This window comes from Bufo bufo, chromosome 4, assembly GCF_905171765.1.
Source record: "Bufo bufo chromosome 4, aBufBuf1.1, whole genome shotgun sequence".
NCBI classification, from domain to species: Eukaryota; Metazoa; Chordata; class Amphibia; order Anura; family Bufonidae; genus Bufo; species Bufo bufo.
The window spans coordinates 291,740,139-291,758,975 of record NC_053392.1 but is presented as its reverse complement, the minus strand read 5'-3'; the positions used below and the strand labels follow the sequence as shown (position 1 = coordinate 291,758,975).

At 47.8% G+C, this 18,837-nt stretch overlaps 1 protein-coding gene across 2 annotated transcripts in view; it reads left to right on the top strand.

The window, feature by feature from the left end:
- LOC120998137 (pleckstrin homology domain interacting protein) overlaps positions 1-18,837 on the top strand; it is a 186,244-nt gene that overhangs the window by 30,706 nt on the left and 136,701 nt on the right. For both annotated transcript variants that reach the window (XM_040428675.1, XM_040428677.1), the window contains exons 8-14: positions 969-1,190; positions 1,362-1,462; positions 1,663-1,733; positions 4,817-4,917; positions 17,207-17,247; positions 18,035-18,133; positions 18,290-18,437. In XM_040428675.1, the coding sequence (XP_040284609.1) occupies positions 969-1,190; positions 1,362-1,462; positions 1,663-1,733; positions 4,817-4,917; positions 17,207-17,247; positions 18,035-18,133; positions 18,290-18,437 (783 nt within the window). The remainder of the gene's footprint in view (positions 1-968; positions 1,191-1,361; positions 1,463-1,662; positions 1,734-4,816; positions 4,918-17,206; positions 17,248-18,034; positions 18,134-18,289; positions 18,438-18,837) is intronic.

The window sequence follows — 18,837 nt, the reverse complement described above, 5'->3', positions numbered from 1 at the left end:
TTTCTGTAATGAAATATTTCTGTTTCCAAAAAATCAGAGTTGCTGCGTAGTAGTGCTCAACACCTAGCCGGCCTGCTTTTACTTAGAGGTTCTCCTCTTAGCCAGTATTGATATACTTATCCTCAGGATAGCTCATCAATATCAGATCAGCAGGGGCCCGAGCAGGCACCCATGCCGATTAGCTCTTGTATGAGCGCTGTGTCCTCCTCACTGTTTACCTATCATCATTGCAACGGTGAGCAGTGTAATTACAACTCCACCATCCTATTCCATTCATTATACTTGAAGTGAATGGGATGGACTAGCTGTAATTACATCACTCACTGCTGCACTATTGACAGCAGGCAGGTAAACAGGACGGAGAGCGCAGCACTCGTACGAGGACTGCTTTCTCTTCATATAGCTGATTGACGTGGTGCCAGCATCGGCCCCCCACCAAACTCAAATTGGTGACCTATCCTGAGGATAGGCCATCCGTATAGGATATTCGGAGAACCTCTCAAAATGGTTGCTTACCCTGGAGGGCAGACCTCCACCCCCAAGCGCCGGACCTTCGGTGGAAAGCGTACTTACCTGTTCTCTGTTGTTGGCTTCTGTTGCTACTTCTGGTCTCTGGATGTCAACATCCTGTTTGGTGTGGGTCATGTGGCAGTTACCGCCAGTGACTGGCCTCAGCGTGTTCCCTTTGCATCATGTCACTGGGTTACGTGATATTACCGCTGTGACCAGTCATTTATGGCAGGTGCCATGTGACCTACATCAAATAGGAAGATGACATTTGGAGACTGGAAGGAGGCAGTGGCGAGGGAGCAAATGAGTCGGAACCCACAAGTGAGCAGCAGGCAAGAATGCTTCCCTCTGCAAAAGACACCCAGAGTGAACAACCTCTTTAAGGCATCACTGTGTGATGAAGACACTTTGACTTTGATTTTGTTTCGATGCCTAAACATTTTATCTTGTGTTGATAGGGCTCTGATGACTGCCTTGTGAAAATATGGGCAACCGATGATGGTCGTCTTCTTGCCACATTAAGAGGACATGCTGCAGAAATATCTGACATGGCAGTGAATTATGAAAACACAATGATTGCTGCTGGAAGCTGTGACAAAATGATCAGAATCTGGTGTTTAAGGACATGTGCACCACTGGCCATTCTACAGGGTCACAGTGCGTCCATCACATCACTACAGGTAGTAGATTACTTCTAGGAAAATTCCAGGCATTAATATAGGGTGTGGAATGTGTGTCCATAGGCAGCTTGGGATGGAGGGGAGGTATCTGCTGTCACTGGTAGACCATGGGTAAAGGGGTTGGCTGCAGCATACATTTATGTTTTTCATTTTGTTCTCACTTTGTTGCAGTTCTCACCCTTGTGCAGTGGGTCTAAGAGATACCTCTCTTCCACTGGGGCAGATGGAACTATTTGCTTCTGGCTTTGGGATGCAGGAACTCTAAAGTTTAAGTAAGTGTTTTGTTTCTTGAATTATCATTTATTATTTCCTTAATTGGTCTTGATTAGTAATGTTGGCCAAACCTGCTGACCATCTAAAGTAGATCCTAGCAATATGCCATTGATGTCCCAGTTGGGCAAACCCCTTTGATGCTTTTTGTGAGAATCGCATTCATTGGTTCAGTCTTCATGAATATTCTTTACTCTTTTAGCCCTCGACCAACGAAGTACACCGAGAGACCTCGTCCTGGAGTCCAGTTGATTTGTTCCTCATTTAGCACTGGTATTTGCATTTACTTCTGCTTAATATAATAATCTTTTATATAGCGCCAACGTTTTCCACAGCTCTTTACAATTGGATGGTAATTGTACAAACATCAGACTTTATAAAGTAATAAACTAATCAGCAATTTAATCTTTAAACCTATAACGCTGCATGAGCCAATCACCAGTCCGTACCTGTGTATGCACAGATATGACGTGCGTCTGGCTGCATATATGTACACTGCTCAAAAAAATAAAGGGAACACAAAAATATCACATCCTAGATCTGAATTAATTTAATATTCTTCTGAAATACTTTGTTCTTTACATAGTTGAATGTGCTGACAACAAAATCGCACAAAAATTAAAAAATGGAAATCAAATTTTTCAACCCATGGAGGTCTGGATTTGGAGTCCCACTCAAAATTAAAGTGGAAAAACACACTACAGGCTGATCCAACTTTGATGTAATGTCCTTAAAACAAGTCAAAATAAAGCTCAGTAGTGTGTGTGGCCTCCACGTGCCTGTATGACCTCCCTACAACGCCTGTGCATGCTCCTGATGAGGTGGCGGACGGTCTCCTGAGGGATCTCCTCCCAGACCTGGACTAAAGCATCTGCCAACTCCTGGACAGTCTGTGGTGCAACGTGACGTTGGTGGATAGAGCGAGACATGATGTCCCAGATGTGCTCAATTGGATTCAGGTCTGGGGAACGGGCGGGCCACTCCATAGCATCAATGCCTTCGTCTTGCAGGAACTGCTGACACACTCCAGCCACATGAGGTCTAGCATTGTCTTGCATTAGGAGGAACCAAGGGCCAACCGCACCAGCATATGGTCTCACAAGGGGTCTGAGGATCTCATCTCGGTACCTAATGGCAGTCAGGCTACCTCTGGCGAGCACATGGAGGGCTGTGCGGCCCTCCAAAGAAATGCCACCCCACACCATTACTGACCCAATGCCAAACCGGTCATACTGGAGGCTGTTGCAGGCAGCAGAACGTTCTCCACAGCGTCTCAAGACTCTGTCACGTCTATCACATGTGCTTAGTGTGAACCTGCTTTCATCTGTGAAGAGCACAGGGCGCCAGTGGCGAATTTGCCAATCTTGGTGTTCTCTGGCAAATGCCAAACGTCCTGCACGGTGTTGGGCTGTAAGCACAACCCCCACCTGTGGACGTCGGGCCCTCATATCACCCTCATGGAGTCTGTTTCTGACCGTTTGAGCAGACACATGCACATTTGTGGCCTGCTGGAGGTCATTTTGCAGGGCTCTGGCAGTGCTCCTCCTGTTCCTCCTTGCACAAAGGCGGAGGTAGCTGTCCTGCTGCTGGGTTGTTGCCCTCCTACGGCCTCCTCCACGTCTCCTGATGTACTGGCCTGTCTCCTGGTAGCACCTCCATGCTCTGGACACTATGCTGACAGACACAGCAAACCCTCTTGCCACAGCTCGCATTGATGTGCCATCCTGGATAAGCTGCACTACCTGAGCCACTTGTGTGGGTTGTAGACTCCGTCTCATTCTACCACTAGAGTGAAAGCACCGCCAGCATTCAAAAGTGACCAAAACATCAGCCAGGAACCATAGAAACTGAGAAGTGGTCTGTGGTGACCACCTGCAGAACCACTCCTTTATTGGGGGTGTCTTGCTAATTGCCTATAATTTCCACCTGTTGTCTATCCCATTTGCACAACAGCATGTGAAATTGATTGTCACTCAGTGTTGCTACCCAAGTGGACAGTTTGATTTCACAGAAGTGTGATTGACTTGGAGTTACATTGTGTTGTTTAAGTGTTCCCTTTATTTTTTTGAGCAGTGTATATTATATTCAGCGTACATTTAGCTTAATTTAACATGAAAATAATCAAATACAGTTTTGCTACTGTGGACATTCCATTGTTTTCTAGTTCAAGAACCTCATTGTCAGATTTAACCACTCCCAAATGACTGCAATGTTGAGTAGATGGATCAAAAATGAGAGTCCTGGATCAAAATTCCCCACTAATTGGTAGAATAAGGATCCTCTGCTACCTTGTTTAGTACTCAGAGAATAGAAGTAGTTGTGCCATGCATACATGCATAACCCTATATCCATCATTGTTTGTGGAAGTTCAGGGAATAGTTGAGAATTTTACAACTCCCATGAACTGCAGTGGCGAGATCGGTCATGTCTCCTCTCTGGAGTGATGAGCATATCAGATATTTATGGTATATTTTGTAGATCTGCCACAATTTACACATGTGAATGCCCCTGAATACTGATGGTGTGAACTAGACATAGCATTGTATAAGTTTTGCCTGCATTTCCCCTTTCAAGTTGCTTACAATTGAATTCATAGAGCCTCATAATTCCCCCAATAGAAGTGCCATCCAAAGATGCCCCCCATAACAGTGCCAGTCATTCAGTGCACCATTTGTACTTGCCTGTCACTGTCCCTGCATGGTGTAGTTACTACAGTATGAGAAGGGCCACAGGGTGTGCACCCCTTCTTAGGGGATACCAAATGCAGGCTGTAGATTGGTCGGTACATAAGAGGGTACAACGTTCACTTCAATTAACTACAATGTGGCCCTGAGAACCAGTGGTGCTAAGAGTAGAAAGGAGCACAGGTGATTAGAAATGTTATTGTGTGCAGGCCAGAGGATGACATGTGGTTTAGAGACTACATGTACTTATACCCACTACTTCATCTAATTAAAATGTTGTTCATGGTGAATTGGTGTGTGTTAAATGAGCATAAGGTCTCTTGCACACGACCGTATGCTCTGAGACATACGATCCATGAGTGGGCCATATGTCCCGGAGCGGCATTGATCGTGCCTGCATAAACCCACAAAAAAAAATAATAAATAAAAAAAAATAAAAAAAAAAATATTTCAATGAGCTTTTTTTTGTGGGTTTATGCAGTACTCACAGTTTGCAACTCAGTATTTGTAGTAAGTAATTCTGCTTTAAAGTTGTGCAGTACAAATCGGAAACTGACAGTGTTTTAGTCGCCCAGCCTGTTAACCCACTTAGTTTTCTCAAGAGCAAAAAGTATTTATTATTATTATTTTTTTTACTTATGTTTGTGTTCTTGCTTCTGTGTTTTACTTTAGGTGGGATGTTTCTTGCAACTGGGAGTACTGACCACATCATTAGGGTTTACTACTTTGGTTCAGGTCAGCCTGAAAAGTTATCCGAACTTGAGTTTCACACAGTAAGTATTTGTAGGCATATGTTAATAATTGCGTGTATAGACTATGTTGAGAAATATTAAACGATTACCTCCGGTAGCCAATATAAATGCAATCAATCCAAAAATTGAGTAGGCGTGTTGGGTGATGTGCTTTGAGTTCTCTAGTCTGCTGAGTGGTTTGGGAAGCAGTTTTGACCTGCTCTGATTTTGTCTGTCTGCAGCTGCCATTTGTATCATTATATTTTTCTCAGCATGCTGACCAATTCTATCCAGTAAAAAGAAAAAAACTTGATAGGCCCATTATAAGTCTTCAAGACACAACCATATCTTGTAGGATCTCGAGCAAATGTTGCAGGAGCACAGGCTAAACCTCTTCAGGACACACGGCGTACAGGTACGCCCTTATGTCCTGGCACTTAAGGACACAGGGCGTACCTGTACGCCCTGTGTATTTCTGATCACCGCTGCGCAGCGGGCTGTGATCGGAAGCCGGTGCCTGCTCAAATCATTGAGCAGGCACCTCGGCTAAATGCCCGGGGGGTCCCGTGACCCCCCCCATGTTGGCGATCGCCGCAAACTGCAGGTCAATTCAGACCTGCGGTTTGCGGCTTTTACCTATTTCGGCGGGCGGTGCCATCGCGTCCCCATGCGGCTGTAGGGGGGACCCGATGGCATGGAAGGCAGCGTGATGTGTAAGGAAGACATTGCGCTGCCTTCCTGTGACGTGCCTGTGAGGTCCGGCCCCCTGGATCTCGCAGGCCGGAAGCTGTATGAGTAATACACACAGTATTACTCATACAGCCAATGCATTCTAATACAGAAGTAAAGGATTAGACCCCCAAAAGTTCAAGTCCCAAAGTGGGACAAAAAATAAAGTGAAAAAAAAAGTTGAAAAAATAAAGTTTTCCCCAAATAAAGTTAAATAAAATAAAAGTATACATTTTGGGTATCGCCGCGTCCGTATCGACCGGCTCTTTAAACATATCACATGACCTAACCCCTCAGATGAACACCGTAAAAAATAGAAACTGTGCTAAATAAACCAAAAAGCCGTTTGCCCACCAAAATAGTACCAATCTAACCGCCACCTCATCCCGCAAAAAATGAGCCCCTACCTGAGACAATTGCCCAAAAAAACTTAAAAAAACTATTGCTCAGAATATGGAGACACTAAAACATCATTTTTTTTTTTTTTTTTTTTAAAAAGCTGTTATTGTGTAAAACTTAATAAGAAGTAGAAGTGGGGCACTCTCTATAAGTAAAGGGATCTTTTATGGAACGTAACAGAATAAACAATATAAACAATAGAATTAGCAATAAGTATCACAATAAAAATCAACAATATTGTAAAAGTCAGCAGAGGACAAATGGTTCATACTAGTGGTGAAAAATTCAGCGGTAGGCTAAAATCTAAAAAAGTAAAATTAACATAAATATAGATCCCAATATACGAATAATTTAAAAACAATAAGTTTGAATATTCAATATTAGTCGAGAGAATGGTCATAAGAATATTATTCACTGGTGATAATTCAATGCGTTTTTCCAATGCGAAGTATTAATGATGTAAATAGTCGCTTGCTGCCGAATATATAATAATTGACTTGTGGCCAGTCCTTTAACACACATAAATAGTGATAGCCGAAATTCCAAATATGCAGCCTTAGATAGTTTATACAGACAATGTTTCAGCTGCTCATACGCACAGCTGCGGCTGTGCGGTCCAAATCGTAGCGGGCGCATGCGCAGTAGTTATCGCGATGCCCTGCCAGGAGCGGGCATCGCACTGCGCATGCGCCCGCTACGATTTGGACCGCACAGCCGCAGTGGAAAAGGACAGGGGAGGGGAGTAAACGGGCGGGCAGAGGCGCACGGAGGGCGGGGTTATGAGCCGTGGAGGAGGTGCTGCCTGGGGCTCCGAGGATTGAGAGACCGCCCTGGGCACTTGAGAGGGCTCATTAACATAACCTTATAAGTTCATTTTCGGCTAAAAGAAAAGTCCGTTTTCTACAACAAAGGTACCGTTTTGAAGTTCTGGGTGGATCATATAACCCTATTTGATCGGTCTAATATGCCCAAATGTGGTGACAGACTCCCTTTAAAGTGACACTGGTCAGATTTGCAAAAAATGGCCAAGTCCTTAAGGTGAAATAGGGCTGAGTCCTTAAGGGGTTAAAGGGGTTTTTAGCCTTTTTTTTATTTTTATTTTATTTTATTTTTTTATTCCTATTCCTGACGATCTATTCTCAGGTTCTTAGTATCTGATCTGTGGGGGTCTAACAACTGGGAGCCCCGCTGGTCAGCTGCCAAGAAATGTTGATTTCTGCCCAGAAGATCGTGCAGTCTAAGCAACTCTCTACTGCCCAGAAACAATGCAGCTGTATGAGGGCGAGCGATCGCAATAACGACCCCTCGTCCGCATACTGTGGAGGTGATTCCGGCATGTAAATGCAGAGCTTCACCTCCCTTTAACGAGCAGCTGACAGTGAAGAAGGAATGCTTTCTTCCCAACAATCTGTTGCTCATTGGTACGTGTAACTCCGCCTTTAGAAAAGGAGAATGTTATACAAAGTGATAACCTCTCCCTTGCTGCTATCTGTAACACTGAGAGAACAGAGGATGAGAACGGTCAGTTACAAGAGCAGTTCAAGACTGCCCTTGTTCTCCTGGGCGTCTCCTTCTCCCAGGCTGTGAGCTCTGCGGTGTGATTGGCCAGCGCTACAGTCTAGGAGAAGGAGAGGCACAGGAGAACAAGGGCAGTCTCCTCCTACTATAACCAAGTGACCGAACATACCGGAGGGCATAGCGGGAGAACGGAGCGGCGCCCTGGGATAATAGTAAGTGCAGTAAGATCCCTGGGCGCCGCTGTACAGATCATGACACTTAGTTCACAATGTTTTGCCAGATGAAAAGTCCTCTTTAAGGCCCAGCATCGCTGCTACCTACACTGCCAAGACCCTGTCTTTATGGCTATCTCAGTTAGAGGAACATTTACTTTCTCGCCCAATTCCTTGGGGGACACAGGAAACCTTGGGGACACAGGAAACCTTGGGTATAGCTCATCTCCATAGGAGGCGTGACACTAAGTGAAAGACTGTTAAGCCCCTCCTCCAGCAGCTATACCCTCAGCCTGGAGCGAGCGACTACCAGTTTTTTGCTTAGTGTCAAGGAGGCAAGACACTCTCTGCACTGCAGAGCTGTCTTTGCTAAAGATTTTATTTTTTCTCTTTTTATTATTTTCAACTTTTTTCCTTTTTTCAACAGGGACAACAGAGTCGCAAAGACCTCTCTGTTTTCCCGGGGTTGAGCTGCGCCAGTGCCGGTTATCCGCACTGCTGCCTCCCCCACAGAAGAAAAGGAGGACCAGGGCAGCCCAGCTCCCCTGCATCCCGCCAGCACAAGGGTCGCCCGTCTGCAAGCCCCTCTCCAGCTTCCTGCCACTTCGGTGCCAGTGGCTGAAGGGGCGTCCCTGCTGGATGGACTGAGGGTGAAAACGTCGACTGGTGAGGTGGCTATGCAGCCGTTCCAACCCCCCCCCCCCCCGTTAGGGTTTTAACTTCTGTGTTGCCTCTGCCTAGCCTTGTCACATTACAAGGCTTACTGTCGGCTTCCCCCCCCTTGTGTGTGGAGCAGGACGGAGCGGTGCTCGTGGGGGTGGGTTTACTGCAAGTTTACCTCAGGTGCTGCGGCCTTGTGGGGCCGCCTTTTGTTATCTCGGCCAGTGCTGCCGCTGTGTTCAGCTGCCGGCTGACTTCTCTTGCCGGCTACCGGTGTGTCATTCGCCGCCGGTGTATAAGGAGGTGGTCGGGGGGCAATATTTTCTCGGCGGCATATTTGTTTGAATCGCGCGCGCGAAAGTTCCGGCGGGGGGCGGAGCTTCGTTCCGCTTCTCCTGTACATGTTAGACATTCAGTCGGGGGGGGGGGCGGACGTCTTTCTTCCCGCTCCTCACTGGCCCGGCCTCCTCTTCGTGCCTGCTCTCAGGACGGATCGTTTTTACCTCTGCTGTTGCCGCTGCTGTTGTCGCTGCTGTTGTCGTCCGCTCCCACTGTGACCTGGTAGGACTGTTGACCCTTTCTAGCTCTGCAGCCCTCTGGCCTGGACGCTTTTATATTACTTCAGCCAACATGTCTGACCCCTCAGCGCCGGCCGGTCCTTGGTATCACACCTGCACCGCATGTAAGGCGCCCCTCCCTCAAGGGCAGCCTGACCCGCATTGCTCGGCTTGCAAAGCCCCATTACAGGGTCCGCCATCTGTTGTGTCACCCCCTGGCCTATTGGATCCCCCTGACTGGGCTAGGTCCCTTTCCCAGGCTGTGGTCAGCCTCTCTAACGTTGTGGGCCGCCTTGCAGAGGTATTGCCCTTATCGCAGCCGGATATTTCCCCTGCTGGGCCCTCCGGGTCCGCTATCTTAGCTGACCCGTCTGAGTCCCTCTCTCCAGGCGACACCTCCAGAGCCCGTCAACCCCAGAAGCGGTCTAGGGCGGAGCGCCTATCATCCTCGGATGCTTCAGTATCACCCCCAAGGGTGCGCTCTCAGTCGGGCCCTTCCTCGATACAGGATATGCCCTCTGAAGGGGAACTAGTTGATTCAGATTGTGATATGGACTCGGCCTTGCCTTCAAAACTGGCTTCTGCTGTGGGCCATCTTATTAACAATATTCGTGATACCTTTAAGATTCACGATGATCCTCCTAATTCTGAAAAAAAACAGTGTTTCCTTTTTTCGCCAAAAACAGACGTCTGCAGTTTTTCCCCTCCACACTGACTTCTCGTCAGTGGTTTCCAAGGCCTGGGCCCGCCCTGATGCCCGTTTTACCCCGCCTAAGAAGTTGGATATCTGTTATCCATTCCCGGCGGATTGCATTACAAACTGGGCGTCACCACCCAAAGTCGACCCCCCGGTGGCCCGTTTGGCAAAAAGCACGGCTATTCCCGTTGCTGATGGCTCTTCCTTACAATCCACTGAGGATCGCCGTATAGAGGCCATTACCAAAGGTATCTTTGCAGCCTCCGGTTCCGCCCTCCGGCCGGTCTTTGCTTCCGCTTGGGCTGGAAAAGCGGTTTCAGAGTGGGCTTCTCAGCTGGATCAGGAGCTTGAATCCGACGTCCCTATTCAGGACCTCCGTGCTCTAGCCCAACTTATCGTTCAAGCCGGCAAATTCGTCTGTGAAGCATCCCTTGAAGCGGGGGCTCTCATAGCCCGTTCGTCTGCCCTGGCCGTTTCGGCCAGGAGGGAGCTTTGGTTAAAGGTTTGGACGGCGGACTCCACGTCAAAGCGGTCTCTTACTGGCCTTCCCTTTACTGGTTCTCGATTGTTCGGGACCCGCTTGGATGAAATCATATCCGAAGCCACGGGGGGGAAGAGTACGCATCTTCCTCAATCTAGGACTTTTTCTCGCTTCAGGTCTTCCCGCAGGGCTCCCGCACCTCGCACCTCTTCAGGTCCATCCCCTAGCTCTGTCCAAGACAGACGTAAGAAACCTTTTTTTCGGACCCAGCCCTCCTGGCGCAAGTCACAGCCTGCTCGCCCTCCCGCGACCAAGCAGAACACTACCTGAAGGTGCGCCCCCACCCGCCCGGGTGGGGGGACGTCTCTTCCTGTTCAGGGACTTCTGGCAGGCGCACGTCTCCGACGCCTGGGCTCTCGAAGTTGTGTCTTCCGGGTACAAACTCGAGTTTACGTCCCTCCCCCCAGTTCGGTTCTTTCGCTCCCGGGTTCCCCGGGATCCCCAAGGGGCGGCCGATTTCTTTACTGCCACTCGCACCCTTCTGGACAAAGGGGTCATCGCTCCGGTTCCCATGGAAGAAAGATTCAAGGGGTTCTATTCAAACCTTTTTGTGGTCCCCAAAAAAGAAGGCTCGGTTCGTCCCATTCTGGATCTAAAACAGTTAAACCGTTTCCTTCGTCTTCAGCGATTCCGGATGGAGTCTCTCAGGTCGGTGGTGGCCTCTCTGGAAAAAGGGGAGTTCCTGGCCTCTATCGACATCCAGGACGCCTACCTTCATATTCCAATCGCTCGGTGTCATCAGTGCTTTCTGCGCTTTGCAGTGGGGTCCGACCACTACCAGTTCGTTGCTCTCCCCTTCGGGCTGGCGACGGCCCCTCGCGTTTTCACAAAGGTCCTTGCCCCTGTCCTCGCCTTACTTCGTTCCAGGGGAGTTTTTCTTCTTCCATATTTGGACGATCTCCTTATCAAGGCATCCTCTCTGTCACTGACATCCGCCAGTGTGGACCTCTCGCTACAAACCTTACGCCGGTTCGGTTGGATTATCAATCTTCCCAAATCCGCTCTTGTTCCATCCAGGCAATTGATCTTTCTGGGGATGCTGCTGGATACAGATGCAGCGGAGGTTCGGCTTCCGTCAGAGAAGCGCCAGCTCCTTCATCGGTCGGTTCGGAGCCTTCTGACCCACCGCCATCCTTCCTTCCGGTTCAGCATGCGGGTCTTGGGACAGATGGTGTCCTGTTTCGAAGCAATCCCCTACGCGCAGTATCACTCCCGCAACTTTCAGACTGCCATTCTGTCCGCATGGGACAAGTCCCAGGAAAGTCTGGATCAGCACTTTCCCCTTCCCCCCCCAGGTTCGCTCCTCTCTCCTCTGGTGGTTACGGACCCCTCTCCAAGGGAAGTCCTTCCTGCCGATAACTTGGTTGGTGATTACCACCGATGCCAGTCTGCGGGGTTGGGGGGGGGGGGTTTCCTCCTCGGTCCGTACAAGGCACTTGGTCTCCATCGGAGTCCAAACTGCCGATCAACGTTCTGGAGCTGAGGGCGGTTCTCCTTTCACTCCGGCATTGGACTTCGCTGCTTCAGGGTCTCCCTGTTCGTGTCCAATCGGACAATGCCACGGCTGTGGCATACATAAATCATCAGGGGGGCACTCGCAGCGCGGCGGCGATGAGGGAGGTGTCTCTAATCCTTCGCTGGGCGGAAATTCATGTTCCAGCCATTTCGGCCATTTACATCCCGGGGGTGGACAATTGGGCGGCGGATTTCCTCAGCCGGACGACGATCGACCCGGGCGAGTGGTCTCTGCACCCCGACGTCTTCGAGTCTCTTTGCCTTCGTTGGGGTCGTCCGGACGTGGATCTCATGGCCTCCAGATTCAACCACAAACTTCCCACCTTCATGGCCAGAACCAAGGATCCGGACGCTTACGGCGCGGACGCGCTCGTCCTTCCCTGGACGGAGTTCTCTCTCCTCTACGTTTTTCCGCCCCTGCCTCTTCTTCCACGAGTCCTTCGGAAGATCGCGGCGGAGGGCACGCCTGCGATCCTAATAGCCCCGGATTGGCCTCGTCGTCCTTGGTACGCCGACCTTATGTTGCTCCTGGCAGACGCCCCCTTGCCTCTGCCTCTAAGAGAAGACCTCCTCTCTCAAGGGCCGATCTTCCACCAGCATTTAGGGTCGCTACGTTTAGCGGCGTGGCTATTGAAACCGCGGTCCTAACGCGGCGGGGGTTTTCTGCTGACCTGGTCCGTACCATGATTCGTGCGCGTAAACCGGCATCGTCCAGGATTTATTACCGAACCTGGCGGGCCTATTTGAATTTCTGCGAGACCTTAGATGTTCATCCCCTTCGGTTTTCTCTCCCCACGATTTTATCCTTCTTGCAGTCTGGTCTGGACTTGGGTTTAGGTCTCAGTACCCTAAAGGGTCAGATCTCAGCACTTTCGATCCTTTTTCAGCGACCTCTGGCTCCGCTCGGTCCAGTTAAGACTTTTCTTCAGGGGGTTGCTCACTATGTTCCCCCGTATCGTGCTCCCGTTCCATCTTGGGATCTTAATGTTGTGCTGACGGCTCTCCAATCTTCTCCTTTCGAGCCTTTGCGCAGGGTTTCCCTTCGCTTGTTGTCTTGCAAAGTTTTTTTCCTCGTTGCCATCACGTCTCTTCGGCGTGTGTCTGAATTGGCGGCACTTTCTTGCGTAGAACCCCTCTTGGTTTTTCACCAGGACAAGGTGGTTCTCCGCCCGGTTCCGGACTTCCTTCCGAAGGTGGTGTCCGCTTTTCACCTGAATGAAGATATTGTCCTTCCTTCTCTGTGCCCGTCCCCGTCTCATCCTCGGGAACGGGATCTTCACCGTCTGGATGTTGTTAGGGCTCTGAGGATCTACTTGGATGTAACTAGACCCTTTCGGCGCTCGGATTCTCTATTTGTGGTTCCGGAGGGTCCGGCAGGGGGCTGGCGGCATCTAAAGTGGTTATTGCCCGCTTCATCAAGATGGCTATTGCTGAGGCTTACCGTGCTAAGGGCAGGGAACCGCCCTTTGGTGTTACCGCTCATTCTACCAGAGCGGTCTGGGCTTCCTGGGCTCAGCGGAATCGAGCTTCGGCTGAACAATTGTGTAAGGCGGCCACCTGGTCTTCTTTGCACACTTTCACCAAGTTCTACAAGGTGAACACTTATGCATCGGCGGATGCTGCTTTGGGCCGCCTGGTCTTGCAGGCGGCGGTTTCTTGATACCTGCGGTGGTTTAATTCATCTTGGGTTGTGGTCCCTCCCTATTTGTGGACTGCTTTTGAACGTCCCAAGGTTTCCTGTGTCCCCCAAGGAATTGGGCGAGAAAACGAGATTTTTGTATAACTTACCAGTAAAATCTCTTTCTCGCTCTTCCTTGGGGGACACAGCACCCACCCATTGTTTTGGTTGCCCTGACGGGAGTTTTTGACTTGTTGGTGTTAATTTGGTCGATCCTTGCCTTTGTTTTAACTACTTGGGCACATAACTGGTAGTCCCTCGCTCCAGGCTGAGGGTATAGCTGCTGGAGGAGGGGCTTAACAGTCTTTCACTTAGTGTCACGCCTCCTATGGAGATGAGCTATACCCAAGGTTTCCTGTGTCCCCAAGGTTTCCTGTGTCCCCCAAGGAAGAGCGAGAAAGAGATTTTACTGGTAAGTTATACAAAAATCTCGTTTTCAGGCACTCCCTGGAGAGGATATCCTGTCCTCCCTACCAGTGTTAAAGCAGGCTACAAATTTCTTAGCAGATGCCTCGGCTGACTTAGTCAAGCTTTCCGCCAGATCAGCGGCCCTGTCTGACTCAGCCAAATGGACCTTCTGGAAAAGGTCCTGGTCTGGGGACAACACCTCTAAAGGCAAGCTATGTAGTATTCCCTGCTGCGAGGGGGACAGGCTCTTAGGATCCGTACTAGATGACCTTTTAGACAAGGCATCTGATAGAAAGAAAGGCTTCCCATCAGAATCCAGACCTTTTCCGCATCGCCGCTCCTTTTGTACCCAAAGAAATGGCAGGACTGACCAGAAAAAGAGAGAGACAGAGGTAGGGGTTTCCTATTTAACCCTGACAAACCCACCAAGCAGCCAAATAAATGACCCCAGGGACCCGGTAGGGGGAAGACTAAAAACAGATTTCTTTTAGCTTGGGAAGGGGTTTCAAAATCCTCATGGGTTCTAGATCTAATACGTCACGGTTGCAGAATAGGATCCCCCCCCCCCCTTCCTCCAGAAAGGTTCCTATTAGACAGAAAATTAAAAGAAGGGCAATTAACAGTAGAGTATGAATCTGGGATTCTAGTAGATAAACAAGCTGTTCCAGTATCACCAGATCAGAATGGGAAGGGGTTCTACTCACCAGTCTTTTTAGTAAAAAAAAACAAAAAAAAAAAAAAAACTGCTCTTAGAGGGCCATTATAAATCTGAAAGCTCTCAACAAACATGTCACATACAAAAAATTCTAAATGGAAAGAGATCAACAATCAATCTGTTATTTCAGGACTGTTTCATAATAACTCTAGATTTGGTGGATGCCTATTATGTTGCCATTCAGAGATCATCAGAAATACCCGCGGTTTGCGATTTACCTAGAAAATCGCCTGACCCATCTACAATTTCAAGTCCTCCCTTTCGGTCTTTCATCTGCTCTCCAAATTTTTACAAAGATCATGGCAGAAGTATTGGGGTTTTTACATCAGCAACAGATCCTATTTATACCCTACTTAGACTATTTCCTGATTACGGTTCATACATCAGAGATTCTCCTCAGCAGGTTCCAGGTAGTCAGAGACTTCCTTCAATCCCTAGGCTGGAAATTAAATCTGGAGAAGTCGAACTTGATCCCCACCAAAAAGAAGATCCTCCTGGGGATCCTTCTAGATTCCCACTACATGACATCCTCTCTCCCGGAACAGAAGATCCAGAATATAATAGCAAGAATCTGAGTTTTCCGGTCTCGCCCAAGGGTGTCCTTCAGAGAAATTATGGTAGTCCTGGGTTTAATGACCTCCGCCATCCCAGCAGTCAGGTGGGCTCAGTTCCACAGCAGAATGCTACAGGCTTTTCTCCTTTCCACCTGGAACTAAAGTTGCTTATCCCTAGACAACAGGGTGTCTCTTCCTCCTCAGGTGAGAGCCCTTCTACAGTGGTGGCTACGATAGGAAAATCTGAACCAAGGAGTTCAGTGGAGAGCCTCAGACCCAATAGTGATAACAGATGCAAGCGGGTCAGGTTGGTTGGCTCACAGCGGAGATCAACTAGTCCAGGGTGTTTGGAGTCAGGAGTTGCATCCTCTATCCTCAAATTCAAAGGAACTTGTAGCAGTATTCCTAGCCTTGAAAGCTTTTCGTCCAGCCATCCATCAGAGATGTGAAGATTCTGTCTGACAACAGAATTGTAGCCTATATAAACAAACAGGGCGGCACAAAAAGCTGAAAACTTTGTCAGACAGCGTTCAAGTTATTCTCCTGGGCCCAAAGCTACACAAACTCAATTTCAGAAGTCCATCTGAAGGGAAAAGAAAACGCTCTGGCAGATTTTCTGAGCAGAAGTCCTCTAAAAGCAGGAGAGTGGTCCTTGAATATTGACTGAAATATCCTCTTGTTCAACAGCTGGGGAATCCCAATCCTGGACCTCTTTCCCTCCAGAATATGCAGACAGGTAGATCGATTCTACTCCCTATCTTACAGACCACTAAGAGTAGATGCGTGCTCGGGTCCTTGGCCGGAAGGCCTGCTACATGCTTTTCCCCCAATATCCCTGATTCCCAGAGTCTTGACAAAAATAATGGAGGACAAATGCCGTGTAATTCTGATAGCCTCATATTGACCCAAAAGAATATGGTTCCCCCTTCTGCTAAGCCTCTCGAGTGGGAAGTTCTGGTTTCTCCCTCAGATTCCGGACCTTCTTCTTCAGGGCCCGGCCCAGCATCCGGATGTGTGCCAGTTGAATCTGACAGCGTGGATGTTGAACGTTCCCTCTTGAGAGCCAAAGGACTGTCAAACGCAGTTATTAACACCCTACTAAATAGTAGAAAGCCTGTCACGTCTAAGATTTATCTTAAGATATGGAATGCTTTCCTCCATTTCACAAAAGATGCCTGGAATCCCACTGTCTTGCCAGACATCAAGATAATTCTGGACTTCCTACAGAAAGATGTAGAAGACTAATTAAGGGCCAGGTCCAGCAAGGAAGTTCAGTACCACAATTTAGATGTCAGGAGATGCATCTTGACTTACCTAGAAGCCACTAAGGAGATAAGAAAATCTAATCACCCACTAGTCCAGTATTCAGGAGAGAACAAAGGTCAAGGGACTTCAAAAAGAACTATTTCCCGCTGGATTAAGATGACCATTGCCATGGCATATAGAGAGAGGGGTGCTACTCCTCCCTTGGGGTTGAAAGCCCATTCAACTAGAGCAATTTCTACCTCCTGAGCGGAAGGTGCCTCTGCTTCCCTGGCCCAGATATGTCAGGCTGCCACCTGGTCCAGTCCAAGTACTTTCTTCAAACACTACAGACTGGATGTTATCTCTAATAGGGACCTTTCCTTTGGGCGTAAAGTCTTGTTTGCAGTGGTCCCTCCCTAATCCTCCAGCTTAGTGCCGTTGTGGAGGTGTATGGAGGAGAAGATGATTATTACACTTACCGGTAATTGGATTTTCCATTTAGCCTCCACAAGGGCACTGGGATTTCCCACCCAAACTTATGTTGATTTGTCGAATATTCTTTGTTGCCTCTTTCATTACTATGTTACTAGTATAAATAAATATACCTATTCAGCATTATCTTGGGTTTCTCGGATACTTACTGGAGAAGGTAAAGGGGAGGAGGCTTTAAAATTATTGTTCTCCACGTTGTTTCCCGTCCCTGGGAGGCGGGATATCCTCCTGCTTAGTGCCTTTGTGGAGGCTAAATGGAAAATCCATTTACTGGCAAGTGTAATTATCATCTTTTTCTACTGCAATCTGCATCAGGAGGTGGGGAGAGTGAGGATCTTATGAATATGAGGACTCCTCGGCACGTGCTATAATATAATTTAATAATTTTCTATTTTTATTTCTTTTGTTTAGGATAAAGTGGACAGCATTCAGTTTTCAAACAACAGTAGTCGGTAAGTGGTGGACATGGGGCATTATAGGATATGAATATTCAGTGCTGCATCATACACCATGAATGCTTTAATGCTGCACTGCATGCTGTAATTTAGAACACTTATGACTCCCAGTTACCATACCAATCACTGTACTTTTTAATTTGCAATAAATACTTTATGATTAAACTGTCTTGGGTTGTGTTCGTATTTGCGTTGCGTGTAATAGAAGCTTTGATGTGGTGTCAGATCCTTCATACACATTTGCGACTAACCCCTTTGACTTAAAATGGGGTTCCATTGTATTGACAGAATAGTGCAGGATGCAGTGCTATCCTTTCCATTAAATCTGACTGACTTTGTGACAGAGGCCGCCAGTGGATCCTCCAATTCAAAAGTGAATATAGTCTTAAACGGAATCTTTATCATCATGATTTTGGACTGTTATCTGCAGTAATACATGATTTAATACATAATGCAGCACATACGAAGTCCAGATCTCCAGTTTTTATTTCCCTACTGACTCCAGTTCCCCTGCTGTCAGCACTCAAACCAGCGCTGAAATGCACAGTCCAGACTGCTATGCTAACACAATGGAGAGGACCCATGCACTGCAATCCTGACAAGGTAGTACGGGCATCGTGTTAGTAGGTAAATATAAACCAGCTATCTGGACTCCGTATCTGCAGAACTACCCATTTATTACTGCAGATAATATCCAAGATCATGTTGACACATTCCCTTTAATTAAACGTTGACTGGATTGGTTTTTGCCTCTCCCCTATTTCATTTACTTGTCCCTTTTCAGCTTTGTTAGTGGGAGCCGCGATGGGACTGCTCGTATTTGGCAATTTAAGAAAAAGGAATGGAGAAGCATTTTACTAGACATGGCGACTCGCCCATCCAGGTGAGTTGGGTGATTTGGTTTTAATAGAAGTCTTTACTTGTAGAGGCAAATCTGAACATTGCCACTATAATATATTGGCATTTGGTAAGGCAGTCTGTCACGTGATAACGTATAATTATGAATTATTGACCTTCTTTTATAATCTTCTCTTCTCAGTACTCAAGGTGTCGAAGACAAGATCACAAAGCTTAAAGTGACTATGGTGGCTTGGGATCGTCATGACAACTGTGTAATCACTGCAGTCAATAACATGACTTTAAAAGTTTGGAACTCGTACACTGGACAGCTCATCCATATCCTTATGGTAACATGTCGAACTATGAAGTTATTAAAATTGACAATTCTATTAAAGCCACAATCAAGAGTCTTTAACAGTTCGGTATGAAAGTGTAGAAGCAGCAGAATCTTAAAAGAATTGTCCACTCCTTTACAAGTGATTGCCTATCCTCAGGATAGATCGGCTCTGACTTCCTGCACCCCCTCCGATCAGCTGTTCTGCAGTAGCTCTGGCGCAGACTTCACTTCAACGGTAACAGCGCTGCAGTAACTAGCTCCGTTCATTGCACAACTGACATAGCTGTGTCGTTCTGCCGCTGCCTCCGGGCTTCAGAGCTGCTGCAAAGCAGCTGATCAGGCATGGTGTGGGGTGTTGGACCCCCATGATCAAATAGTAATGGCCTACGATAATTTCACTTGTAAAGGAG